At 33.2% G+C, this 21,513-nt stretch overlaps 2 protein-coding genes across 2 annotated transcripts in view; both read left to right on the forward strand.

Moving 5' to 3' along the window:
- LOC111715764 (toll-like receptor Tollo) overlaps positions 1-11,607 on the forward strand; it is a gene marked incomplete at its 5' end in the record, with an annotated part of 18,703 nt that extends 7,096 nt beyond the window's left edge. Inside the window, 4 exons of the mRNA XM_023491135.1 lie at positions 61-70; positions 335-450; positions 8,011-8,295; positions 8,617-11,607. Coding sequence (XP_023346903.1) covers positions 61-70; positions 335-450; positions 8,011-8,295; positions 8,617-10,346 — 2,141 coding nt within the window. The remainder of the gene's footprint in view (positions 1-60; positions 71-334; positions 451-8,010; positions 8,296-8,616) is intronic.
- Positions 11,608-14,934: 3,327 nt separating this feature from the next.
- LOC111715765 (uncharacterized) lies at positions 14,935-17,120 on the forward strand. Its single transcript, XM_023491136.1, has 2 exons — positions 14,935-15,039; positions 16,062-17,120. The coding sequence occupies exon 2, from the start codon at positions 16,081-16,083 to the stop codon at positions 16,942-16,944; it is 864 nt and encodes a 287-aa protein (XP_023346904.1). The 5' UTR covers positions 14,935-15,039; positions 16,062-16,080; the 3' UTR covers positions 16,945-17,120.
- Positions 17,121-21,513: the final 4,393 nt, after the last annotated feature.

Below are 21,513 nucleotides of genomic sequence, written 5' to 3' on the forward strand. Positions count from 1 at the left end.
AACAAGTAAACTAGTTTTAACCAGATTAGTAAACTAGTGTTAACCAGATTAGTAAACTAGAGGAGAACAGGTAAACTAGTTTTAACCAGATCTGTAAACTTCAGGTAAGGTTTATGATCTGAATTAAAACTTGCCAAACCTATGTTAATATTTGAAGTTTTTGGATTTTATCAATGAAAACGGAAAAATCTGCGAAACTTTATGAAATGTTACAATAAAACAGCTTATAGCATCTTCAACTTTTTTTTCTGACTTATCTGGCTAGCACGACCGTATAATAAAAAACACCGACAAAACATTAGTATTTTTAATTTTCTATGCTTTTTTATTTAAGAATTGAAACTGTTGCTTCTGGCGTTTTTCGAGATCTGGCGAATTTAACTCGAGTTGAACTCCAACATAATCAACTTAAATCAATTCAACTGGACGCCTTGGCTACTTCAACATCAGGTAATTAATTTTCGTGTAAACATCGTGTAAAGTAAATAAAAACAAAATTGAGTTTGCTTTTTGTTGTCTCTACACCTTTTTGTAGGTTTTAATGTAAGCATTAGAATCTGATAAGTTTGTATAAAAATACCATATCAAATTCATGAACTAAAAAATGAAATCTAAAAAATTGCCTCACCCACTTATACAGTATTTTTTGTTTAAATTGCGTCAAATTGATATGACAAAACTGGATTTAAAGAAACTAATGTACATCTTTGGGCTTAGGCAATTTTACAATTTTCATATGTTTATGTTTCATAGCTAATCTTTTTAAAAGTGGTTTTAAGGATTTAAGAATTCATTAATGTACAAAATAAGATGGAGAAATGATTTATTTTTATATTTTTTCTATCTTCTCTTTGCATTGAGGGCTTCCGCCGAAATTTTGCTTATCAAAGATCCATTATGTGCTTCCTTGATAGTAGCTGACCAACCAAGCGAGGGAGGGACACCATGGCCGCTATGAGCCTCACAGATTTACCCTACATTGCTCCGAGCCTCATCAATACAATATCTTACGCAGAAAGAAAGATTTTTAAAGACAATTTTTATATCTTTTATTCAAGCGATACTTTTTTTGAAACTAGTTTATTCTCAATTATTTTTATTAGATGAAAATTTAGTAATATACGATTTATTTTAAAAAGTATGGCTTAAATCAAAGTTATAACAGAAAAAGTGAAATTAACTTCATAATTTGCTCTTCAAATATATCTTTTCCGCGAAAAGCAAAAATTATTCAGTTCAATACTTATTTGGTACATTCGGAGGCTCGGAATTTTGGATGAAAAAACTGTAAGGCTCATGGCGACGTGGGTTTCCCTCCCTCACTCAATAATGCCTCAAATATTATTATGGATTCTCTAAGTTTAGAGCTAATAAATTATGGAGACTTATTTGGGGCCTTATCTGTGTTTATACCAAAAACACAATGTTTCTTACGAAAAAACGTCAAAAAAAAAAGTGGGTGGTATTTGAGTTTTAAGCGTCCAACCAATTAAAGTTCAGTGTTATGTTTATTGTGCTAAATATAACCAGTTGGGAAAGATATACACTAATTATGACTTTAGCAATGAACATTTCTAAATAAAACTCAAAATCTTCTTATTCTGTTATGATGTCTCATCCGCGGCCCTCTCTGCTGTTAAGTGGGAGTGGCCACACTGACCCCCCCCCCCCCCTTCTTTTGATTCTGTCTCCAGCTGTGCCTTAAGGGTAGATGCATGAATTAATAACAATACAGATATGACACTAAATGTCGTCTTTTCAAGATTAATGAGTTTTCGTTCACAATAACTCTGAGACAGAAGCCCAATGGATTTAGAACATGCTCTCAACGAGGCATGCACGTTTGTTCTTTGGGCGCCTCAGGGTTATTGTGAACGAAAAACCCCTAAATCTTGAAAAGACGACATCTATTGTTCTATCTGTATTGTTATTAATCTATGGGTAGATGTACATGTGTAGGCAGAGGTTATATTTGATGTGATACCACAAACCTAAACCTAACGGTGTCTCAGAAATAAATGCGAGAAAAATTTGTCCACATTTTGAAGTGACACTTAAAAGGCTATTTATATATTATAATTAAGATTTTAGATTTTAGCAGAACAGTTTTAAAAATGAAGAAAGAAACCCGAATTCGGTTTTACAATGAAAAAAAAGACAAAAATGTATGCAAAAAAATGCATCAATAATATCTTCTCGAAAAAAAACCTGACACCCCTCCTGCATTCTCTCTGCATTTTAAACCCCTATCTTTTTTTATTTTATTCTGTGAACCCTCCACAAAATTCAATCAATTTTTTTTCAATTCAATTGTTTTTTTGAACCCCCTGTCAGGACTGTGGGTGGAATTTAACTATTTGATGTGATGGGAACATGATAGAGCACGGAGAGTAACAATTAAGATAAAACTCAATACATGAGATATGCTTGTCAAAAAACCACGGGGTGTCTCAGAAAAAAATATTATTTTTTTTTACAGGCAACGTAGAATTGGGGAACAATGAGGAAAATGTTGTTTTGAAAATTGTTAAATTCTGACAACTTTCTTTTTTTGGCACTGTTTTAGAGAAACCGCTAACTCAAATTGATTCTAGTACAATAGATGGCAACGTAGAATTGAGGAACAATGAGGAAAATGTTGTTTTGAAAAGTGTTGAACTCTGACAACTTTCTTTTTTTTGCACTGTTTTAGAGAAACCTGTTAACTCAAATAGATTCTAGTACAATAGATGGCAACGTAGAATTGAGGAACAATGAGGAAAATGTTGTTTTGAAAAGTGTTGAACTCTGACAACTTTCTTTTTTTTTACACTGTTTTAGAGAAACCTGTTAACTCAAATAGATTCTAGTACAATAGATGGCAACGTAGAATTTGTACACTTTATTCTGACAAGCGTCAATTCAGTTTTTGTGTCCGACAAAAATAAGTAAAATATGTGCAATTTTTATGTGTTTTATTTTCTGTTTTTACACTTTTTATTTAATCTTGGAAAACATGTCAACTAATGTGAGAAAATTTCGTTTTCCTTGTTATTTTTGACACTTGTGACGTCATGTATAATTGGTCAATTTCTCTGTTGCCACCTATTGTGCTCGATAATCTATTTGCGCTTACTTAACATTTCATCATTTTATGCTAAGAAGAATATTTGAAGGGTGCCGTTGTGAATCGGGCATGCATCTCTTAAAATTGTAACCAGTAGTGTGTGTTGTTATGTGATAAGTGGTTTATAGGGTTTAAACGGTTACAATAACACAAAGGTAATTAGCCAGAATATTTCCTTATTCATGAAATGGGTAATTAAACAAAAACAAGTTGTTTTAGCTCCTTGTTAAGGACAGGGTGTCTTTGTGTTAGCTCCTTGTTAAGGACAGGGTGTCCTTGTTTTAACTCCTTGTTAAGGACAGGGTGTCCTTGTTTTAGCTCCTTGTTAAGGACAGGGTGTCCTTGTTTTAGATCCTTGTTAAGGACAGGGTGTCTTTGTTTTAGCTCCTTGTTAAGGACAGGGTGTCTTTGTTTTAGCTCCTTGTTAAGGACAGGGTGTCCTTGTTTTAGCTCCTTGTCAAGGACAGGGTGTCCTTGTTTTAGCTCCTTGTTAAGGACAGGGTGTCCTTGTTTTAGCTCCTTGTTAAGGACAGGGTGTCTTTGTTTTAACTCCTTGTTAAGGACAGGGTGTCTTTGTTTTAGCTCCTTGTTAAGGACAGGGTGTCCTTGTTTTAGCTCCTTGTTAAGGACAGGGTGTCTTTTTTTTAACTCCTTGTTAAGGACAGGGTGTCCTTGTTTTAACTCCTTGTTAAGGACAGAGTGTCTTAGTTTTAGCTCCTTGTTAAGGACAGAGTTTCTTAGTTTTAGCTCCTTGTTAAGGACAGGGTGTCTCACTAAACCTGACAAATTATATGTTACTTTGAATAGGATTTAAAGTTTTGGTAATAATATTAGCAAAAAAATCCTTTACTACTTTTCCTTAAAAGTCTAAAGGTTTCAAAATGAAAGCTTCAAAAATTATAGTAATAGGGTAAAACACTAAAAGGGAGGGGACGCCCAGTCCACCCCTCCCCCGCCTGTTTAGGGTTAAAACAGGACCTTGTTGTATCTCTTTAGCACTAACAAGGTCAAATTTTAATAATTTTCAGAATTGTCTGCATAAAGGTTTACAGGCTGAAAACCAGGCCCTAAGCCTGGCAAATTTACCCAGGCATTAAAAGGTTTGGATCAATGCATACAAATGCTAGGTTGGGTTCCAGGGGCTTAGAAACATTTAAAAAACAGCAGATCGTGTTTTACTCATAATTTTATAGATTTTACTTAAATAAAATTAAATCATGGAATAAATTAAGTTATGGAATAAATAAAATAAAATAATTTTGTTTGTGATTTTTTATGCCGCCCCTGTAATCAGGTGTCTTGGTAGTTTAGATTTTCCTTCGATGTTTCTGCAGCATAAAGCCGCAAGGTACTTCTACAAAGAAATAATAATTAAAAATAGTTTATTTTCAATTAGACTATAGGAAATCTCACTCCTTTTTAAAAAGCGGTTTTTTTGGTATGCAACAATTTTAATTTAATCCTGCCCCTTTAAAAAATAATAATAAATAATAAAAATAATTTGTTATTTTTACAAAGAAATGTCATCCTTGATCAGATAAAGATTGAAAGGGTGCTGTTGAGAATAGAGCATGCCAGTCTATAAATGGAGGTCACTTGAACTTACATAGCCAGCCCCTTTAAACCCTTTAGTATAACTCTCAATTGCTAACAAGCGTTCTGCATTCTCTATCCCTAAATAAAGTTTACAAACTTAACACTGTCGATATTGTTGATAATGTTTTGGCAAATTGTTCGCGGTCAGGGATAGTTTGCAAGGTCGAGTACAAACCCGTTCACACTGATCCAAACCTAAAAAAAGATTAAAACAACCTTTTTTGGGCAACAAACATGTTTTTTTGTAATTTCAAGTTTGTAATTTCAAGTTTGTAATTTCAAGTTTGTAATTTCAAGTTTGTAATTTCAAGTTTGTAATTTCAAGTTTGTAATTTCAATTTTGTAATTTCAAGTTTGAAATTTCAAGTTTGTAATTCAAGTTTGTAATTTCAAGTTTGTAATTTCAAGTTTGTAATTTCAAGTTTGTAATTTCAAGTTTGTAATTTCAAGTTTGTAATTTCAAGTTTGTAATGTCTATAATTTTTCTACTGTTCATTTTCTATTGTGGTTTCTCTACGTAGGTGACTTGCGCATTTCTACTGTAAGAAATTAATTAGAAATATCAGAAATTAAACACTTCTAAACCACGTAAAACGACAAAATCTTCCACATTATTGATCAGATAAAGGTGTCAAGGGTACCGTTGTGAATCGGGAATTGCCATCTTTGCATGGAGGTTACGTTGCTACACTCCAAAGTCGACTCATTCTTGAACATTGATGCACAATTTGTATAGCTGCCTGTAACGTTGTGCGTTCAATACCGTCCACGTTGAATACGTTGGTTTCATGTTTCAAATTACATAAAAGTTTAGAGGCTTGTATACATTTCTTTACACAGTGTAAAATTGGATAGGGTTACAGGGGGGAGAAACGAAAGGAGGGGAAGGTGTGAATATATTTAAGGGGGGGGGATATATCTATATTTATTGTTCCATCTTATCCTGGAAGGCCAGGCTTGATTACAATTGTGTCATTGTTTGAAAAAAACTAGTTCTTATTTTTCATGATACACTATAATATATTACAACAATGAAAAACTTTATTTATCTTATGTCATTTTATTAATTTTAAAAAATTATTGTAAAAAATTCCCTGTATTAATGGTTTCAACGAAAAAAAGATAAATTTAATTTGTTTTTTAATTACAACAAATTCAAAGTTGTTTTCAGAAATTTTTGTATTTATTAAAAAAATATTTTTTGTTTTTCCATTTATTACAAAAATTATTTCAAGAATTCAAATAAAATATCTATTATCAAGATGCGCAAAGGCGTCGGAAACCTTTTTTTGTTGCAAACTTACATTTCAAACTCTATCCTTCAAAGAGTGCAGACTTCAGATAAAATAATCTCAGCTCTGCAATCTTCTAATTTTATCAAAATCTTTATATTTTTAATTTTATCTTTAGATTTGATATTATTACAATGATATGAACAACATTTATCTATCTTCCTATCCTTCGATCCATCAACTATATATTTATTTTTTCTTCATCTATCTATTTATCTATCTATCTATCTATCCATCCATCTATCTATCTATATGTCAATCTATCTATCTTAGTATATATCTGTCTATCTATCCATATATCTATCTATCTATCTATCTATATATCTATATATCCATCTATCTACATATCTATTATCTATCTATCTGTTTATCTATCTATCTATCTATCCATCTATATATCTAAATATCTATCTATCTATCTATCTATCTATCTATCTATCTATCTATCTATCTATCTATCTATTTATCTAACTAACTGGCATCTAATCTTATTATCGTGTTGAACTAAAGCTTGAAATATAACTTGGAGCAGACATTTTAAATATATTCATTCAACTTCATATCTTTAACCTTCCCTTTTCTTTCTTCCCCCCTCCTTTCATCCTTTCCACTCTTACAATGTTAAAAAAATAAACTCCTCCCGCCCCCTACCCCCACCCTCCGTCCATAAGGTGTTCTAGCCTCTTTGTGTCTTGAATTTGCATTTATCGTTTTTAACAGATAGATAGGTAGATAGGTAGAAAGTGTCATTTATTACAGACAACTCATTTCATCAGTTTGCATTCTGTATTCAACCCTAGAGTCATCCAGCTCTCTTCGTGTGTAAACCAACAGAGCTATCACAGAAATCACTTTTTAACCTGAGAGTATGAAGTAGAAAGACAAAGAACAAAAGTTACAGACATGCAAAGAATAATCTTTTTAGTCCATTTAGTTTCTAATTTATAAACCCTTGTTTGTTAGACTATAGGAGAGTTCTGTTAACATTTACTCTTTGTGGTACAGATTAATGAATGTTCAGTAAACCTGCATACTCTGTGATTGGGGCGTAAACCATTTAGAGATTAAGCAAGGCAGTCTTAAACCTTTTAGGCACTAAACCTGAACATGAGAGGAGAGAATGGGGGTTTTACAGTGGATTGGAGGGGGAGGTAGAAAGGAAATAGAGGATTGTTGATCATCATTTATTAGTAACATCAATTTATGTATTTTGGTGGTCATAATCATATTAATCATCATTATTGCTAATAACAATATGGTTTCAGATTAATATTGTCATAATCATCATCATTATTAGTAATAACATTATGGTTTCAGGTTGATATTGTCATAATCATCATCATTATTAGTAAAAACAATAGGGTTTCAGGTTGATATTGTCATAATTATCATCATTATTAGTAATAACAATATGGTTTCAGGTTATTGTCATAATTATCATCAGTATTAGTAATAACAATATGATTTCAGGTTGATATTGTCATAATTATCATCATTATTAGTAATAACAATATGGTTTCAGGTTGATATTGGCATAATCATCATCATTATTAGTAATAACAATATGATTTCAGGTTGATATTGTCATAATTATCATCATTATTAGTAATAACAATATGATTTCAGGTTGATATTGTCAAAATCATCATCATTATTAGTAATAACAATATGGTTTCAGGTTGGTATTGGCATAATCATCATCATTATTAGTAAAAACAATAGGGTTTCAGGTTGATATTGTCATAATTATCATCATTATTAGTAATAACAATATGGTTTCAGGTTAATATTGTCATAATTATCATCATTATTAGTAATAACAATATGATTTCAGGTTGATATTGTCATAATTATCATCATTATTAGTAATAACAATATATTGTCATAATCATCATCATTAATACTAAAAGCAATATATTTTTTTGATGGTCATTGTCATAGTCATAAGTATCATCATTATGAGTAGCATCAAAGTTCTTATCTTTTTGTCATTTGTAACCTCCTGTTTGTTTGCAGGTGGCCCTCCTGAAGTTCTAATGTCCGAGAATCCCTGGCTATGTGATTGTGAGTTAGAATGGTTGAAGAACATCAATAGACTCTCCGTAAACTCAAACTATGCCCGCGTTCAAGATATCGAAAGCATGACCTGCATCACCTCCAGCCCCGCTCTGGTGTCCAGGCCAGTCCCAATCTTATTGGTTGAGAGCAAGGAGTTCCTGTGTGAGTATGAGGCCCACTGTGTGGCGAACTGCTTCTGCTGTGACTTCTTTGCATGTGATTGCAGGATGCAATGCCCAGAAGGTAATAATTTGTCATTAATCAATCAATGAGATTCTCCAATTGTTAATATGATATTTTTTAAAACAATCAATTCAGAAATTTAGAACTTTTGTATTGAATAACTTTATTCTATATCAAACAGATCTGTTAAGCCCATTGCATTGCTCTTAATAAATAAATCAATTCAACTGATCATTGATTTAGATGAATCAATGACGTATTTGACAGTGAATCAATGAACAATTTGTTGTATTTCAACAATAATTTTGTCAATGAACAAAGAGAAAATATTTCATCTAGCATTTGATAATCAATTCAGGTCAATATTTATCATTGTTTCAGGATGCACCTGCTTCCATGACAACCAGTGGACCAGCAACATTATCCAGTGCTCACATGGAGACTTCTCTGACGTTCCACCGCTTATCCCTATGGATGCCACAAGTGTCTATTTGGATGGGAACAATATGACGGAACTGGAAAGCCCCGGGTTTATTGGTCGCCGAAGAATAGAAGAAGTATATTTGAATAACAGCCAGATACAAACAATTACCAACTATTCATTTGAAGGACTAACTGGTGTTAAAATGCTTCATTTGGAATTCAACCTATTGAGTTCGCTAATGGGGAATGAATTTAATGGTCTGGTGGAGCTGAAAGAACTTTTTCTTCAGAACAACAGACTTGTGGCAATAGGAGCTGAGACCTTCAGCACTCTGAGTTCATTGACAACTCTAAGGTTAGACGGCAACCAATTGACATCCTTCCCAGTTTGGGAGTTATCAGTCAATCCCATTCTCAGCTCCCTTTTCCTGGGGGGTAACTTGTGGTCCTGTGATTGTGAGTTCTTGAACCCTTTTCTTGTGTTCCAGTGGAAGTTTGGGTCTAAACTCCAGGAAAAGGAAGATCTGAGATGTGTCAAGGATCCCGTTCAGAATCCTGTCACAAGCGCTCTCATCAGCTCTGTAGTTTGTGGAGATGACATGAAGACCAATGTTCAGTCAAGTATTACCTCTGTGGATTATACGCCCATTCTTGTTGCAGTGTTCCTTGCTGTTCTTCTTATTGTTATCGCCTATCTTGTCATCTTTACCTTTAGGAGAAGGATAAAGCTCTGGTTTCACTCTAAAAATGAAGATAAAAGTGTTTATGCGCCCACCAATGATAAACTTTTTGATGTATTTATCAGCTACTCAATGGAGGATAAACAGTTTGTTGAAAACAGTTTTGCTGCCAATCTTGAACATGGTGCTACCAGCTACCGTCTCTGCTTACACCAGCGGGATTTTAATCCCAGCACGCCGATCTATGATTCGGTGTCAGTAGCAACAGAATCCAGTTCTAAAACTATTTTGATGCTATCTCGCAGCTATCTTCGATCTCAATGGCCTCTGATTCGAACAACTTTTATCAGCACCCTCATGAATAATAGCAGTAAGGTGATCTTTATCCAGCTGGAAGAGCTACTGGAAGAGGAGCTTGATGAGTGGACTGATTTAAAGCAGTTAATGGGAAGCTCCCCAGTCATTAAATGGGGTGAAAGCGGGTTCTGGAGCAAGTTAAGATACTACCTACCTGAACCTGTCTACCTAACCTTCCATCGTAACGTAACCCTGAGAGGCGGAACGTTAAACAGTCGTAGTCATTACGAACCCGTGGCACCAAACCAAATCTGGACTTACTTTGTAGAGGACTCACATAGTTCTTTGGACACCAATACCACAGAGATGTCGGATACATCCAATGAGTCATCAAAATCTCCCAACTTGGACCACACCTACTATTCTATAGATGCAAATCACATATACCACACTCTGGACCCAGGGGCACCTTGCGCCCACAATCCACCCCGAGGTCGGATCTACATTAATCGTAATCTCGATCTCATCGACAACAAGGGGGCTGTTTGCCTTGTTCAAGGGGGTGGAGAACAAGGCTCAGTGCGTCTTGTCCAGAGCGGGGATCAGGGCGGGACTCGTCCCTCTCAACTCTTCTCCATCACGCCCCCGCCCTCCTTTTCAGTCAACCATAAGAAACCAATGCATTGCACTGACAGTGAATATGTTGTTTAATCTATCAATCAAAACATTCAGGCCTTCCAATCTGTCCCCCCCCCACTCCTCCTCCTCCTCTTTCCAACCACATACCCCTCTTCTCCTTCCTACCTCCCCCCTCCTTTTCTTCCTTTCCCAAACCCCTTCCAAATTTCCAGCAATGGCTAAATCGATCAACCAGAACATTTCAAGCTATACATACAGAATATAAACGTCGGATTATCTACTTGCTAAACTAGGACAATGTTCAAAATTTGGCTACTGTTTCAAGTTTCAAAAATATTCGTTGATTAATGAAAAAGAAAAGTGAATCTTTCCCAATCAATTCACAAAAACGTTAAAATTAATCTTTTTTGGATAAATTGTTTCATCGGAATCCAATATGTGTTAATTTTAAAGGGGATGTTCGCCTCTTTGAAAATGCACAAATTTTTAAATTAAGAATCACAACTTAGCTTAACTTACGGTTCAAAGATGTCGCTCTGAGCCAGAAAAAATGGCGATATTATGAGTATTTTGAAATAAGTGTACAATCCCTCTAACCTGCCAACTTGGTATTATCTCGGCTGTGACCTTTAAAAACTTTAAGAAGCAACCCTAACAGTTTTTTTTCGTAAAATCGAAATATCGAAACTTCTGAATATTGGAATATCGAAATATTGAAAAGATTTCGCGCATTCCATATTTAGTCTAACCACTTTGGTTTAAAATGACAGGATGCTTAAAAATAGTAATATGAAGTGCGGGATCAGTCCCGTTAATATGTAAATTATGTACTATTTATATGTACCAGCTGTTTTACCTATGTTCGTCATGTTTATTTAATGTACACTGTACAGGGTTTAATATTAGACATTTTCAAATTTATTATTTGATTATAGTTCACAACGTCTGATTGAGAATGAATAAGATATTTATGTTTTTCTCTTTAAAATTGATTATTTTCAACTGCGGTTCCTCTATTATGTGAATTTAGAATTTGTGCTACAGAAACAATGGATGGAAATATAACAAGTTTCAAGCTAGATAAACGATGATATTTTCAACATTATTGATCAGATAAAGATTAAAGTTGGGAATCGGCCGTGCCCTTTTTTAGATAAAAAACTTAAAAATGCAATTATCTTTTTTTATTCTTAAATCAGCTTCAAAATAAGTGTCGTCTTCCCAACCAATGTTTGTTATAGAAACCTGTTCAATATCATTTATATAATATTTATAAAATATGTTGCTTGAAGGCGTATTAACCTAGTCAGAAATATATTGTTTTACAATTTAATATATTTTTTTTAAAGGGAGTGACCGGCTATGTAAGGTAGTTGAACTGAGTATGCAGTGTTGTGGAAAACTTCTTTCGGATTCATTTGAGACATATAAACATTTTAAAAGATCTGTAAATCCTGAGTTTGAGCGCAAATCAGACGTTCAAAACTCCTACTTTGGGGGTGGATACGTTTTCAGAATTAGATTTTTCTATCACGGATATTCTTCAATAAAAGAAATTTTACAGAATAATTCGCATTATTGATCAAGCACACCTCGTAGAGTCGACAAAGAGTAGCTAAATTTAAGAACATGAATGAAGTACAGGGTGTCCCAAAAAACATGGGAATTCAGTGACGAATTCGATATCGTCTTTGTTATGAATTAGCATTGTAATACCTAATTTCAAAACCCATAATATTATTATGTCTGCTAGAGTTTATTTTATGAAAAGGGTAAAAAACTGTAAAGATGTGTCTATAATGTCTCCGCAAGATGAACAGTGAAGACGGACAAGTTTACTCTGTTTGTATACTGTAATTTTCTTGTTTTACTTATTACAACCGTATGCAGTCAAAACATAAACTAACAAAATGTAAACATAGCAGACGAAACTCTTACAGATTACAGCTTTCTCAGGGTAACCCGGTAATCCTGTATTACAGACACATTAAAGAAACATATAATTTATAATTTACTATTTTTTTATAAACTCATAGCATTTTTTCGGAAATCCATCAATGTAAACCAAAAATCCACGAAAATGATAATTACGGAAAAAGATGGCAGCTTGAAGGCACTCTGTTATTTGTCCATACTGTTTAATAAACGTGCCGAAAAAAATCAGTCTAAGAAATCAGTTAGGTTTAAGCAATAACAAAGTTAAATAAAGTTCTTAAAGGGACTGTAAGCTTAATTTAAGAAACCCTCCGTGCAAACAGGGGAATTTCCAATATTCAACGCTATTCTTTATATCTTTGACTGATCAGATCGATTGCAGAGCTAAAATATTCGATATTTTCCACAGCATGTTCTATTGTGTACAAGTACTGTACACGACCAATCAGCAAACATCTGTATTCAGAGATATTTAAGGATCCTTTGGATATGAAACACAAAATCTTCAAAAAAAGACTGAATTCATAAATGTTATGTTTCATGTTTAAAATTGGAGTATTTCTTTAAAAGTTGTAAAACTTAACCCCTGAATGGGTATTATGTTCAACAAGTGACCGTGAAATGGCACTTTTAAAACCTATCGTAAAAACGTAGCATGTCGTGCCGGGTCAACTTAGGCCTGCGTAGCCCACCCTGTGAAAGGAGATAAGCAGTCTGTGTAGCCTGTGGTTAATTGTATCAATTATATCAATATAATAAAGACGACTTTTGATTTAGATTTTAATTCATATATCAAGCTTTCAAACAGCGTGGATACACAAAAAATAGAAACAAAGAAAAGCTTTTCTTTAATAACTTGTAAACTTGTAAATTAAAAAAAAGCTTGTAAGCAATTACAATTTTGATGAAATGTCGTCTTCATTATATTAATTGAAATAACTCCAACATCAAAAGTTGCAAAGCGGTGCTTCAGAAAACTATTTTTGGTCAAATATCTTTTGCATAAAATTGTGTTTTGATCCAAATTTCAAATTTTGGCAATTGTCCCTGGAGAGTTGTGAAATTCTATTTGTTTTCTAACATCAAACCCTGGAAACTATTATTCTTGTTTTAAATTCCGGAGAAAATATAATTCCAGCTCCCTGTGTGACATAGAGAGATGGGCGTTGTCAGTCATTCAAGATTTTTTCTGAGCTTTAAAGGGACCGTTCACTTTTTTGGATTTGAGGGTAAACTTAATAGCCTATTAGCTATTCATTGGTATTAGTCTTACTTTTCAAAGATAACATGTGGCCTGAGAAAAAGCCGTTTTATCACTCAGAATTCCAGCGCAAAGGTATGATACCTTTGCATTTACACTAATTGATGCTTTGTGTCATAGTCAAGGATTTTTAAAAATGTTCAAATATTAAATTAAATTTTAGTATCAAATAGTTTATTCTTTTAAAAATTATTTTTAAATTGTCTATTTTCAAAATATAACTTATTTTAAACATTTGACGGTTTGATACGTTTTCTCTACTTCCCCAGGAATCCGCCTGATTTATTGAAGAGTTGGAATCTAGGAACCGGTTTGTCTGAGATACAGAGTTGTTGATTCACATAGGTACCCAACCCTTGTTGAGCAAACATGATAAACGTATTCTTGTTTTTTAGTTAATAATTGATACTTTTGTGGTTTCTCCTTGACAATTTGTGTGGTAGAGGAAAGGGGTACCGTTGTAAATCCGGAACTCTTTCGCTTGAAATTATGTCTGCAGGCCCTTTCAGAGATATACAATAGTTTGCAATTAATATTTCAAAAAAGGAATTATTATTAAAAATGTGTCAACTTTTGTTGTAAAGAAAGCAAACTCATCAAACATAAACATGAGAGTAAGTTTCCCCAGAATGGGTTGGTTCTTCTGTTGTACTTAACAGTGAAACATGTAGAATAAAATAAAAATTGTTGAGCCTTTTAAAAACTTTGCATGTTTAAAAATAACGATGGGCATCTCTAAGCCCCCTTCCTTCCATCTCTCAGATATCAAGGCTCAATTTAGAAAATTAAATTTCACGTTTTCACGAAATCTCCGAGTTTTGAATCAATGTTAAATTTGCTTTTCTTTTATGCAACAATTCCTGCGAAAAATTGAGACACAAAGTTTTCTTTTAACAATTCGTATACAACANTAATTATATATTAGGTAATGTTATATTTATACTGCTAGTATTTCAGTCTGTGAGCATTAAAAGATAAAAAAAGTTTTGTTTTTTATACAATTCTCGCAATCAACCTTAACAAGTATATATAAATCAAAGTGACTTATATGAGGGATGGGAGGTTTTAACTTTTATGAAAAACGAATAATTGATCGTTTTTTAACAATCAAAATTAATGAAAAAACTATTATTTTAAAAACTATAGCTTTTTTAATGAATTAAAAGTAATTTTAAAAATTTAAGAAAAAAAAATAGTTTTTGAAATAAAAACTACCTTTTTTAAAGTATATGGATCGTAGTATGCAAATTCACATTTCAAAGACAACATACATTAACCTCCCTCCAGTAAATATTTTCTAACTGATTTTACTTGACAATTTTATCGTTTTTGATTCAAGACTGTGGTTTTAATAATTCGTTTTTCGGTTTTAAAAGCATTTAACAGTATACTTATCTTACTTTTAACTGTTATTAATAAAATTTTCTTATCTCTAGAATGCCAAGTAAAAGGACTAGCATAGAATTTATTAGTTCTTAGTAACGATTAGCAGCTAAAGTGTGTATACTGTATAGTGCTAGGAATATTGAAATAGCTAATTCTTTTGCATAGAACTTCACTTCATTAAAGGTGTGTATATTTTGTCAACGTTGACCAATCTGAAAACGACGATATCCCTGAGGAGCCTGAAATACTTAGGTTTGCTCCTATTATAATTTTATAATTTGAATTTTTCGTTTTTAACAAATAGTTTAAAAGTCGACTTCCTATTCCAGAGTTTTTTGGTTATTCCTGTATAAAAAGCTCCTTGCTAAGTATCTAAACAACCTATTCAGTTTGGATTTTTCAATTTTAAGTTCCAACTTTTTCAAAATGTGGTCTACCATTTTATATCTTTAAGATTAACGGAGTACGGAGATAAATTGCTAAATTTGTACAAATTTCAATAAATAAACATAAAGTTTACTTTGATTAAACCCGTAAAAATTGGGGAAATTCAAATTAGATCAAAAGAACACATTTTAGAACAATTGAACAAAAAAATGTTCATTTGAACTAAAGTCAAAATTTTCATCATTTTGCAGCAATTTCCAAATTAGTTCAAACGAACACATTTTAGAACAATTGAACAAAAAATTGTTCATTTGAACTAAAGTTAAAATTCTTAAGTTCAAATTTGAAGTTTGAAGGAAATTTTTTTTTGGGAAAATATTCATTAGGACTAACGTTCAAAAGCACTAAAATTTTCCAGAAAATATTTAGTTCATTTGAACAATTTGTATATGCAAAATGTTCATTAAGACTAGTAAGTTCAATAGCAATAAAATTTCCATGACAATATTTAGTCCATTTGAACAATTTTTCTGTTCAAATGCCATAAAATAGCACAAAGATCAATTACTCTATTAATGATAAATTGCCATTAATAAAAATTGGCGAAAAAAATATATTCTTAGTTTAATTGAAAATGTTAAATGTTGATTTTGTTCACATGATATAATGTTTAAATGGACTAAAAACCGGTTTGTGAACAGCTTCAGTGCAATTGTACATTAGTCCAATTGGCCTATACTCCTTTTGCATCATAGCTACAAACTGCATCATAGTCAATGACCTTTCATCCTTTATATATATCTATCTTTATTTCTTAGGTCTAAATCATAGCACACCATGCCACGATATGTCAAGCTTGGACGTAAACCTCTTCCTGTTGGAGTTGGACATCACTGGGCAGTTCGAGTAGAAACCGGCCGTTTAGATGGTTGCTGGTATGAGCTTTTACCGGATGGTTCTGGTTCACGAGGTTCAGGCAGAAATCTTGGGAGTTTAAGAGGATCCAATATTTCAGGAAGTTCGGGAGATCCTGATCGAAATGAGATTGTGAGAAGTCATACCAAAGTAGCAAAGAGTGGAGCAGGGGCTTTGGGAGGCTCAACTGTTGGTAAAACAACAAAATCTGATGAAGAAATAGATGACTTCATTTCAAGGTGGTTAAAACAAAATCAAAGATATGGTGTTTATGCAGCAAATTGTCAAACATTTGCAACTGAGTTCATAGCATGGTTAACTGATGATAATTATAACATTTCAGTGTCACATGATGCTGGGAAAATACTAACCAACTCAAGCAAACGGACTCATGCTGCAGCACATGAAGGAACTGCATATGCAACTGCATCATATGGAGAAATACGAGAAGCAATGGGTTCTGTAGCTGTAGCGGGTCGATTACCAACTGTGATGGCAGGGGTATCAGCTGGAACAGAAGGGTTTTATGCTGTTGCTGAAGCTTCTGCATTTCGTGCTGAAGCAAATTATGGAAATTTTATTGGTGGCCATATTGATTTGAATGTCAATACAGGAGCAGGGGTTAGAAACGGCAATGTTGAAGCACACCTCTTGGGTTTCGGAGGAAGGGTAGGAACAGATGGAGTAGAAATCAATACACCACTAGGAGGCGTTCGTATTCCTGTTCTTGGTGCACCAATTAATTGGATTGGAGGACTATTCCGTTTATTTGTTCCCAGACGTTGAAAAGTTGTCTACCTTAATCGCTGGTGAAAGGGATAAGTGTAATTTAAAGAGACCCTTAATGCAAAGATGGCAAAGCCTGACTCGACACAATGGTACCCAATTGAAACACTTATCTGATCAATTATGTTGAAGATGTTGTCATTGGCTTAACCCTATTCCTGCTGGGGGGGGGGGTCAATTTGACCCCCCCTGTAGTGTTTTTTACATAACTCAAAAAGTATTGGTCTCAGTCTGTTGAAATTTTGTGAATTTTCCTAAATACCCAAAGCACTCCCTTTAGGTCTAAAACTGGGCTTTTATACTAACTGCCTGAGTCCTCAGGCACACTGCGTAAATGAATACTTTTTTCTTGCAGCAAACTAAATCTTTGTTTTGACCCACTTTCGGTTGTCAGATTTGGATAATTTTTAGCATTTTGGAAAGGCTTTACCAAAAGGAAATAGATTACAAACATTTTGCAAAGAAAATTTTTGCATATTTGAATTGGCATGGTCAAGGGCTTTTCATAAATTTATATTTCTTCATTTTTGGACATTTTTTTCAAACATTTTTACTAAATAACTGGATTTTGCAACAAAAATTTAAATTTTTGCAAATTTGCATATTGTTTTGCAGATTCTAAAAGTAGAGCATAAGAGCTTTCCAACGATGTGTCATTTGTCATATTTGGACATCAAACATGGGATTTATAGGGGGGGNAGCAGGGATAGGGTTAAGCTAAAAAGTTCTTAATTCTGATAATTCCTGCAGTAGAAATGTTTTTTTTTACTTTTGAATAGCAGTTTTAAAAATTGTAATTATGAATATCTAATTCATACTACATTAGACAACGCTTTTAATGGTGCCTGTATCACCGCCAACAATGACCACGTTACTTTTCAATGAAAGACCTGTTTGTTGAAGACCTGTTAGTTGTACCATGTGACGTTTCTCTTGGGTTTACTGGAAAACTTGCTCTGCTCTCTAATTCTCATGGTTGACACAATCAGATACAGTAGTAGATTTATTTAACAAATTCAATCTAAAAATACGACCATAGATCATCAAATCTTTATATGGGATATTTACTACTACAAAGATATAATAAAACACTCATCACAATGGCTCCGTCGAGACCTTATCACACGAATATATATAAACTCCAAAACGTTTAATCATTCTGAAAGAAAAAAACACTCATTTTATCATATGAATACTCCTTTTCAGCAAAGAAACTAGAAACTACAATGGATAACAAAGATGTGCTTTGTACTGCTTCTCAAAACAAACTGTGAGTGTACACATATATCAAGACCTTTCCTTATACTTTCTTAAAACCGGCTTTTGCCGTAATGTTCACAGAGCGTACTCCAGACAAAACACCGTACACATTCAGGGGCAGAATCAGAGATAAGAGAGTTAGAGAGAAAGATTACCAGCTAAAATATGCAATATTTTCCACAGCATGTTCTATTGTGTACAAGTACTGTACACGACCAATCAGCAAACATCTGTATTCAGGTATATTTAAGGATCCTTTGTATACAAAACACAAAATCTTCTAAAAAAAGACTGAATTTATGAATGTTATGTTTCATGTTTAAAATTGGAGTATTTCTTTAAAAGTTGTAAAACTTAACCCCTGAATGGGTATTATGTTCAACAAGTGGCCGTGAGATGGCACTCTAAAACCTATCGTAAAACGTAGCATGTCGTGCCGGGTCAACGTCAACTTAGGCCTTTGTAGCCCACCCTGTGAAATGAGATAACCAGTCTGTGTAGTCTGTGGGCAGAATAAGTCTTCACAGGGTGGTTCCATCAATGCTTTCCTATCAGGTTCACGTGACATGGTCGCGAAACAGTACCGTTTTCAATCAGGCAATGCGATTTTAAATATTTAGATTTACTCAAGAATGTAATGCAAGGAAAGTTAATTGCAGTTGCGTATACTCTGCGTACATATTGAAACCAGTTCTCTCTGGGCGGATTTTGTAAACAAGAATAGATGCCTCAGTGTTTGTTTAGCATCCGAGGAGGTTAAAAGCATTATATTTTGATAATTTTGATTATTCACATAATAGTTTCCTATGACCAGAATATTTCATTGATTATTTATGTGAAAGATGGATCCAATGTCAGGCTTCGACATCCGTCTTGTGTTTACATTACCGCCCAGTGACAGTACACTGCAGTACAAAATTTTCTTTTATTTAAATTTTACTATTTCTTGAGCTTATTTATTTTTTGCTTTTTATGTTATTTTTGATATTTAAGAATTATCTAATTTTTCTCTGATCAGATATTGAAATAAATATATTTGTAAAAACCTACATATATTTTATACTTAAACCAATTGGTGATAAACCCAACGTTTTTAAAGAAAAGTAAAAACTGTAATTTACATGTGAGAAAATAAATTGCTAGTTTTTAAGTTTTAAGAAAAAACATCTAGATGATATTTTAATATTTTTTAAACAATGATTTTTATTTTTTTTATCTTTTTCTTTAAATCCAATTTTAGTTTTATTGCTGAAGCATATTGTAAACAATACTTTCTTTCAGTTTAATTCGTTCAGTTTCATATTTTTTTATATTTTATTCAAGGAGATAATACAAATAAATAATCACACTGCCTAACCAGAGTAGGTTGTTTTAATTGGTTGGCCCATCGAAAGCTAATGAGAATTGTAAATAAAAACATGAGTGTACACTGTACAGTGTACATTTTAAACATTGATAATGATGAAAAATCCGGAATAAAATATATTATTAAAATCATGTTTATGAACTACAGGGTGAAAAAGATAATAAATACTAAGTTTCTCCACATGATAAACAGTTTTTTTTTACAGCACGGGCAGCCGTAGTATATTTGAATTTCCGAGCCAGGTCAACCTTCCTGGTCGCAGTTTGTACTGTACCTAGCTCTATGGCCAGGACTAGCCGGTGCAACAAGGTTGACGCGGTCAGACTTTATGCTTCATATAGGTTGAATTTACTTTTACTAAAGGGGCAGAGGTGTGTGACAGAAATAACTTGCATAACTATCTAAATAGGTCTTGATAATTTAGTTTCTTTAAGCTCTAATTCAACCAAATTCCATATTTTTGGAAATAAAGCAGAGGAAAAACATTCTAGAGTTTAAAAGAGAACCCGTTCAAGTTTATATGTTTTTGTTCTATTTAAACATACAAAACAACTTTGCATGTTTAAAGATAACGATGGGCATCACTAAGCCCCCTTCCTTCCATCTCTCAGATATCAAGGCTCAATTTAGAAAATTGAATTTCACGTTTTCACGAAATCCCCGAGTTTTGAAACAATGTTAAATTTGCTTTTCTTTTATGAAATAATTCCTGCGAGAAATTTAGACACAAAGTTTTCTTTTAACAATTCGTATACAACAAGGTTTAATTCGGTTTAGTTTGGTTTAGTTTGGTTTAGTTCGGTTTAGTTCGGTTTAGTTTAACTTAGCTGAACTAAATTAATTCAAAGGACTGGAGATATAATCTTAACTAAGCTAAACTAAAAAACCACAATGTCACGTAATTTCAAGTGTAAAAGTAACTTTCGCAGAGAAATGGAATATTAAAGAATGAAAACGTGGCAAGCTCTTTCATGCTTAAACAGAAAAAGCTTGTAAATCATGCATTGTCCACTTTGCATGGAGGGTCACTTGAAATCACGCTTACAGTCCCTTTATCTCTTTGTCTAATAAAGATTGAATGAGATATTCTTTTTTTTTGTGGTGTCTGTTTTAAATTGACTGGCTGATTTATGTTACAAATACAGTAGCAGAAAGCTATGGAATTGCGACAATTTCTTGATCATTGTTACTCAGATATTAATCAAAAGGGAACCCTGGTGAACCTGATATGTCTTTTTTTATATACTAGCTTGGGAACCCAGCGTTGCACGGGGTGCTCATAGTCACTCCTGCCGTTTACCCGCACTTACAGGGAAACTAACTTTTCCCTATAAAAGTCTACCTGTAGTATATAGATCATGTTAACATGAGATCTGTAAACTTGCAGTACGTTGTACATTATTAATGATCTATGTTGTAAACTTAAACATAATGACATTTTTTATTGAAACTGTGTTTCAATTGAAAACTTGCATGATTAGCTTAAATCATGTGAAATACTTAAATAACGCTATTAAACATGTGCGAACTGCGGAGATAGCTTAACTGCGTTATATCTATTTTCTCTTATTATTTACTGAAACTGTGTTTCAATTGAAAACTTAGCATGATTAGCTTAAATCATGTGAAATACTTAAATAACGCTATTAAACATGTGCGCACTGCGGAGATAGCTTAACTGCGTATATCTATTTTCTCTTATTTTTAAGAATAGAATATATGTTAGAGTGGAATTTACTAGGAAAAAGTGCATTTGTGCCATGTAACCTTTTGGGCCCTGGAACATAATTTTATAGAAAATCTAAAGTTAATGTTAAAAGAAAACCAAATTATGAAATAGGCTGGTTTCATAATTGACCGATGATCATTTCACATAGACTCTATGCCTTCCACTTTACAAACGATGATTTTCCGTTATAACTATAAATCAAATGATGTATTTA

The sequence above is a fragment of the Eurytemora carolleeae genome, unplaced genomic scaffold, assembly GCF_000591075.1.
Source record: "Eurytemora carolleeae unplaced genomic scaffold, Eaff_2.0 scaffold1796, whole genome shotgun sequence".
Classification (NCBI taxonomy): Eukaryota; Metazoa; Arthropoda; class Copepoda; order Calanoida; family Temoridae; genus Eurytemora; species Eurytemora carolleeae.

What these genes read in the sequence shown, in the direction of transcription:
- LOC111715765 (XM_023491136.1), top strand. Translation starts at nt 16,081, where the DNA reads ATGCCACGATATGTCAAGCTTGGACGTAAACCTCTTCCTGTTGGAGTT.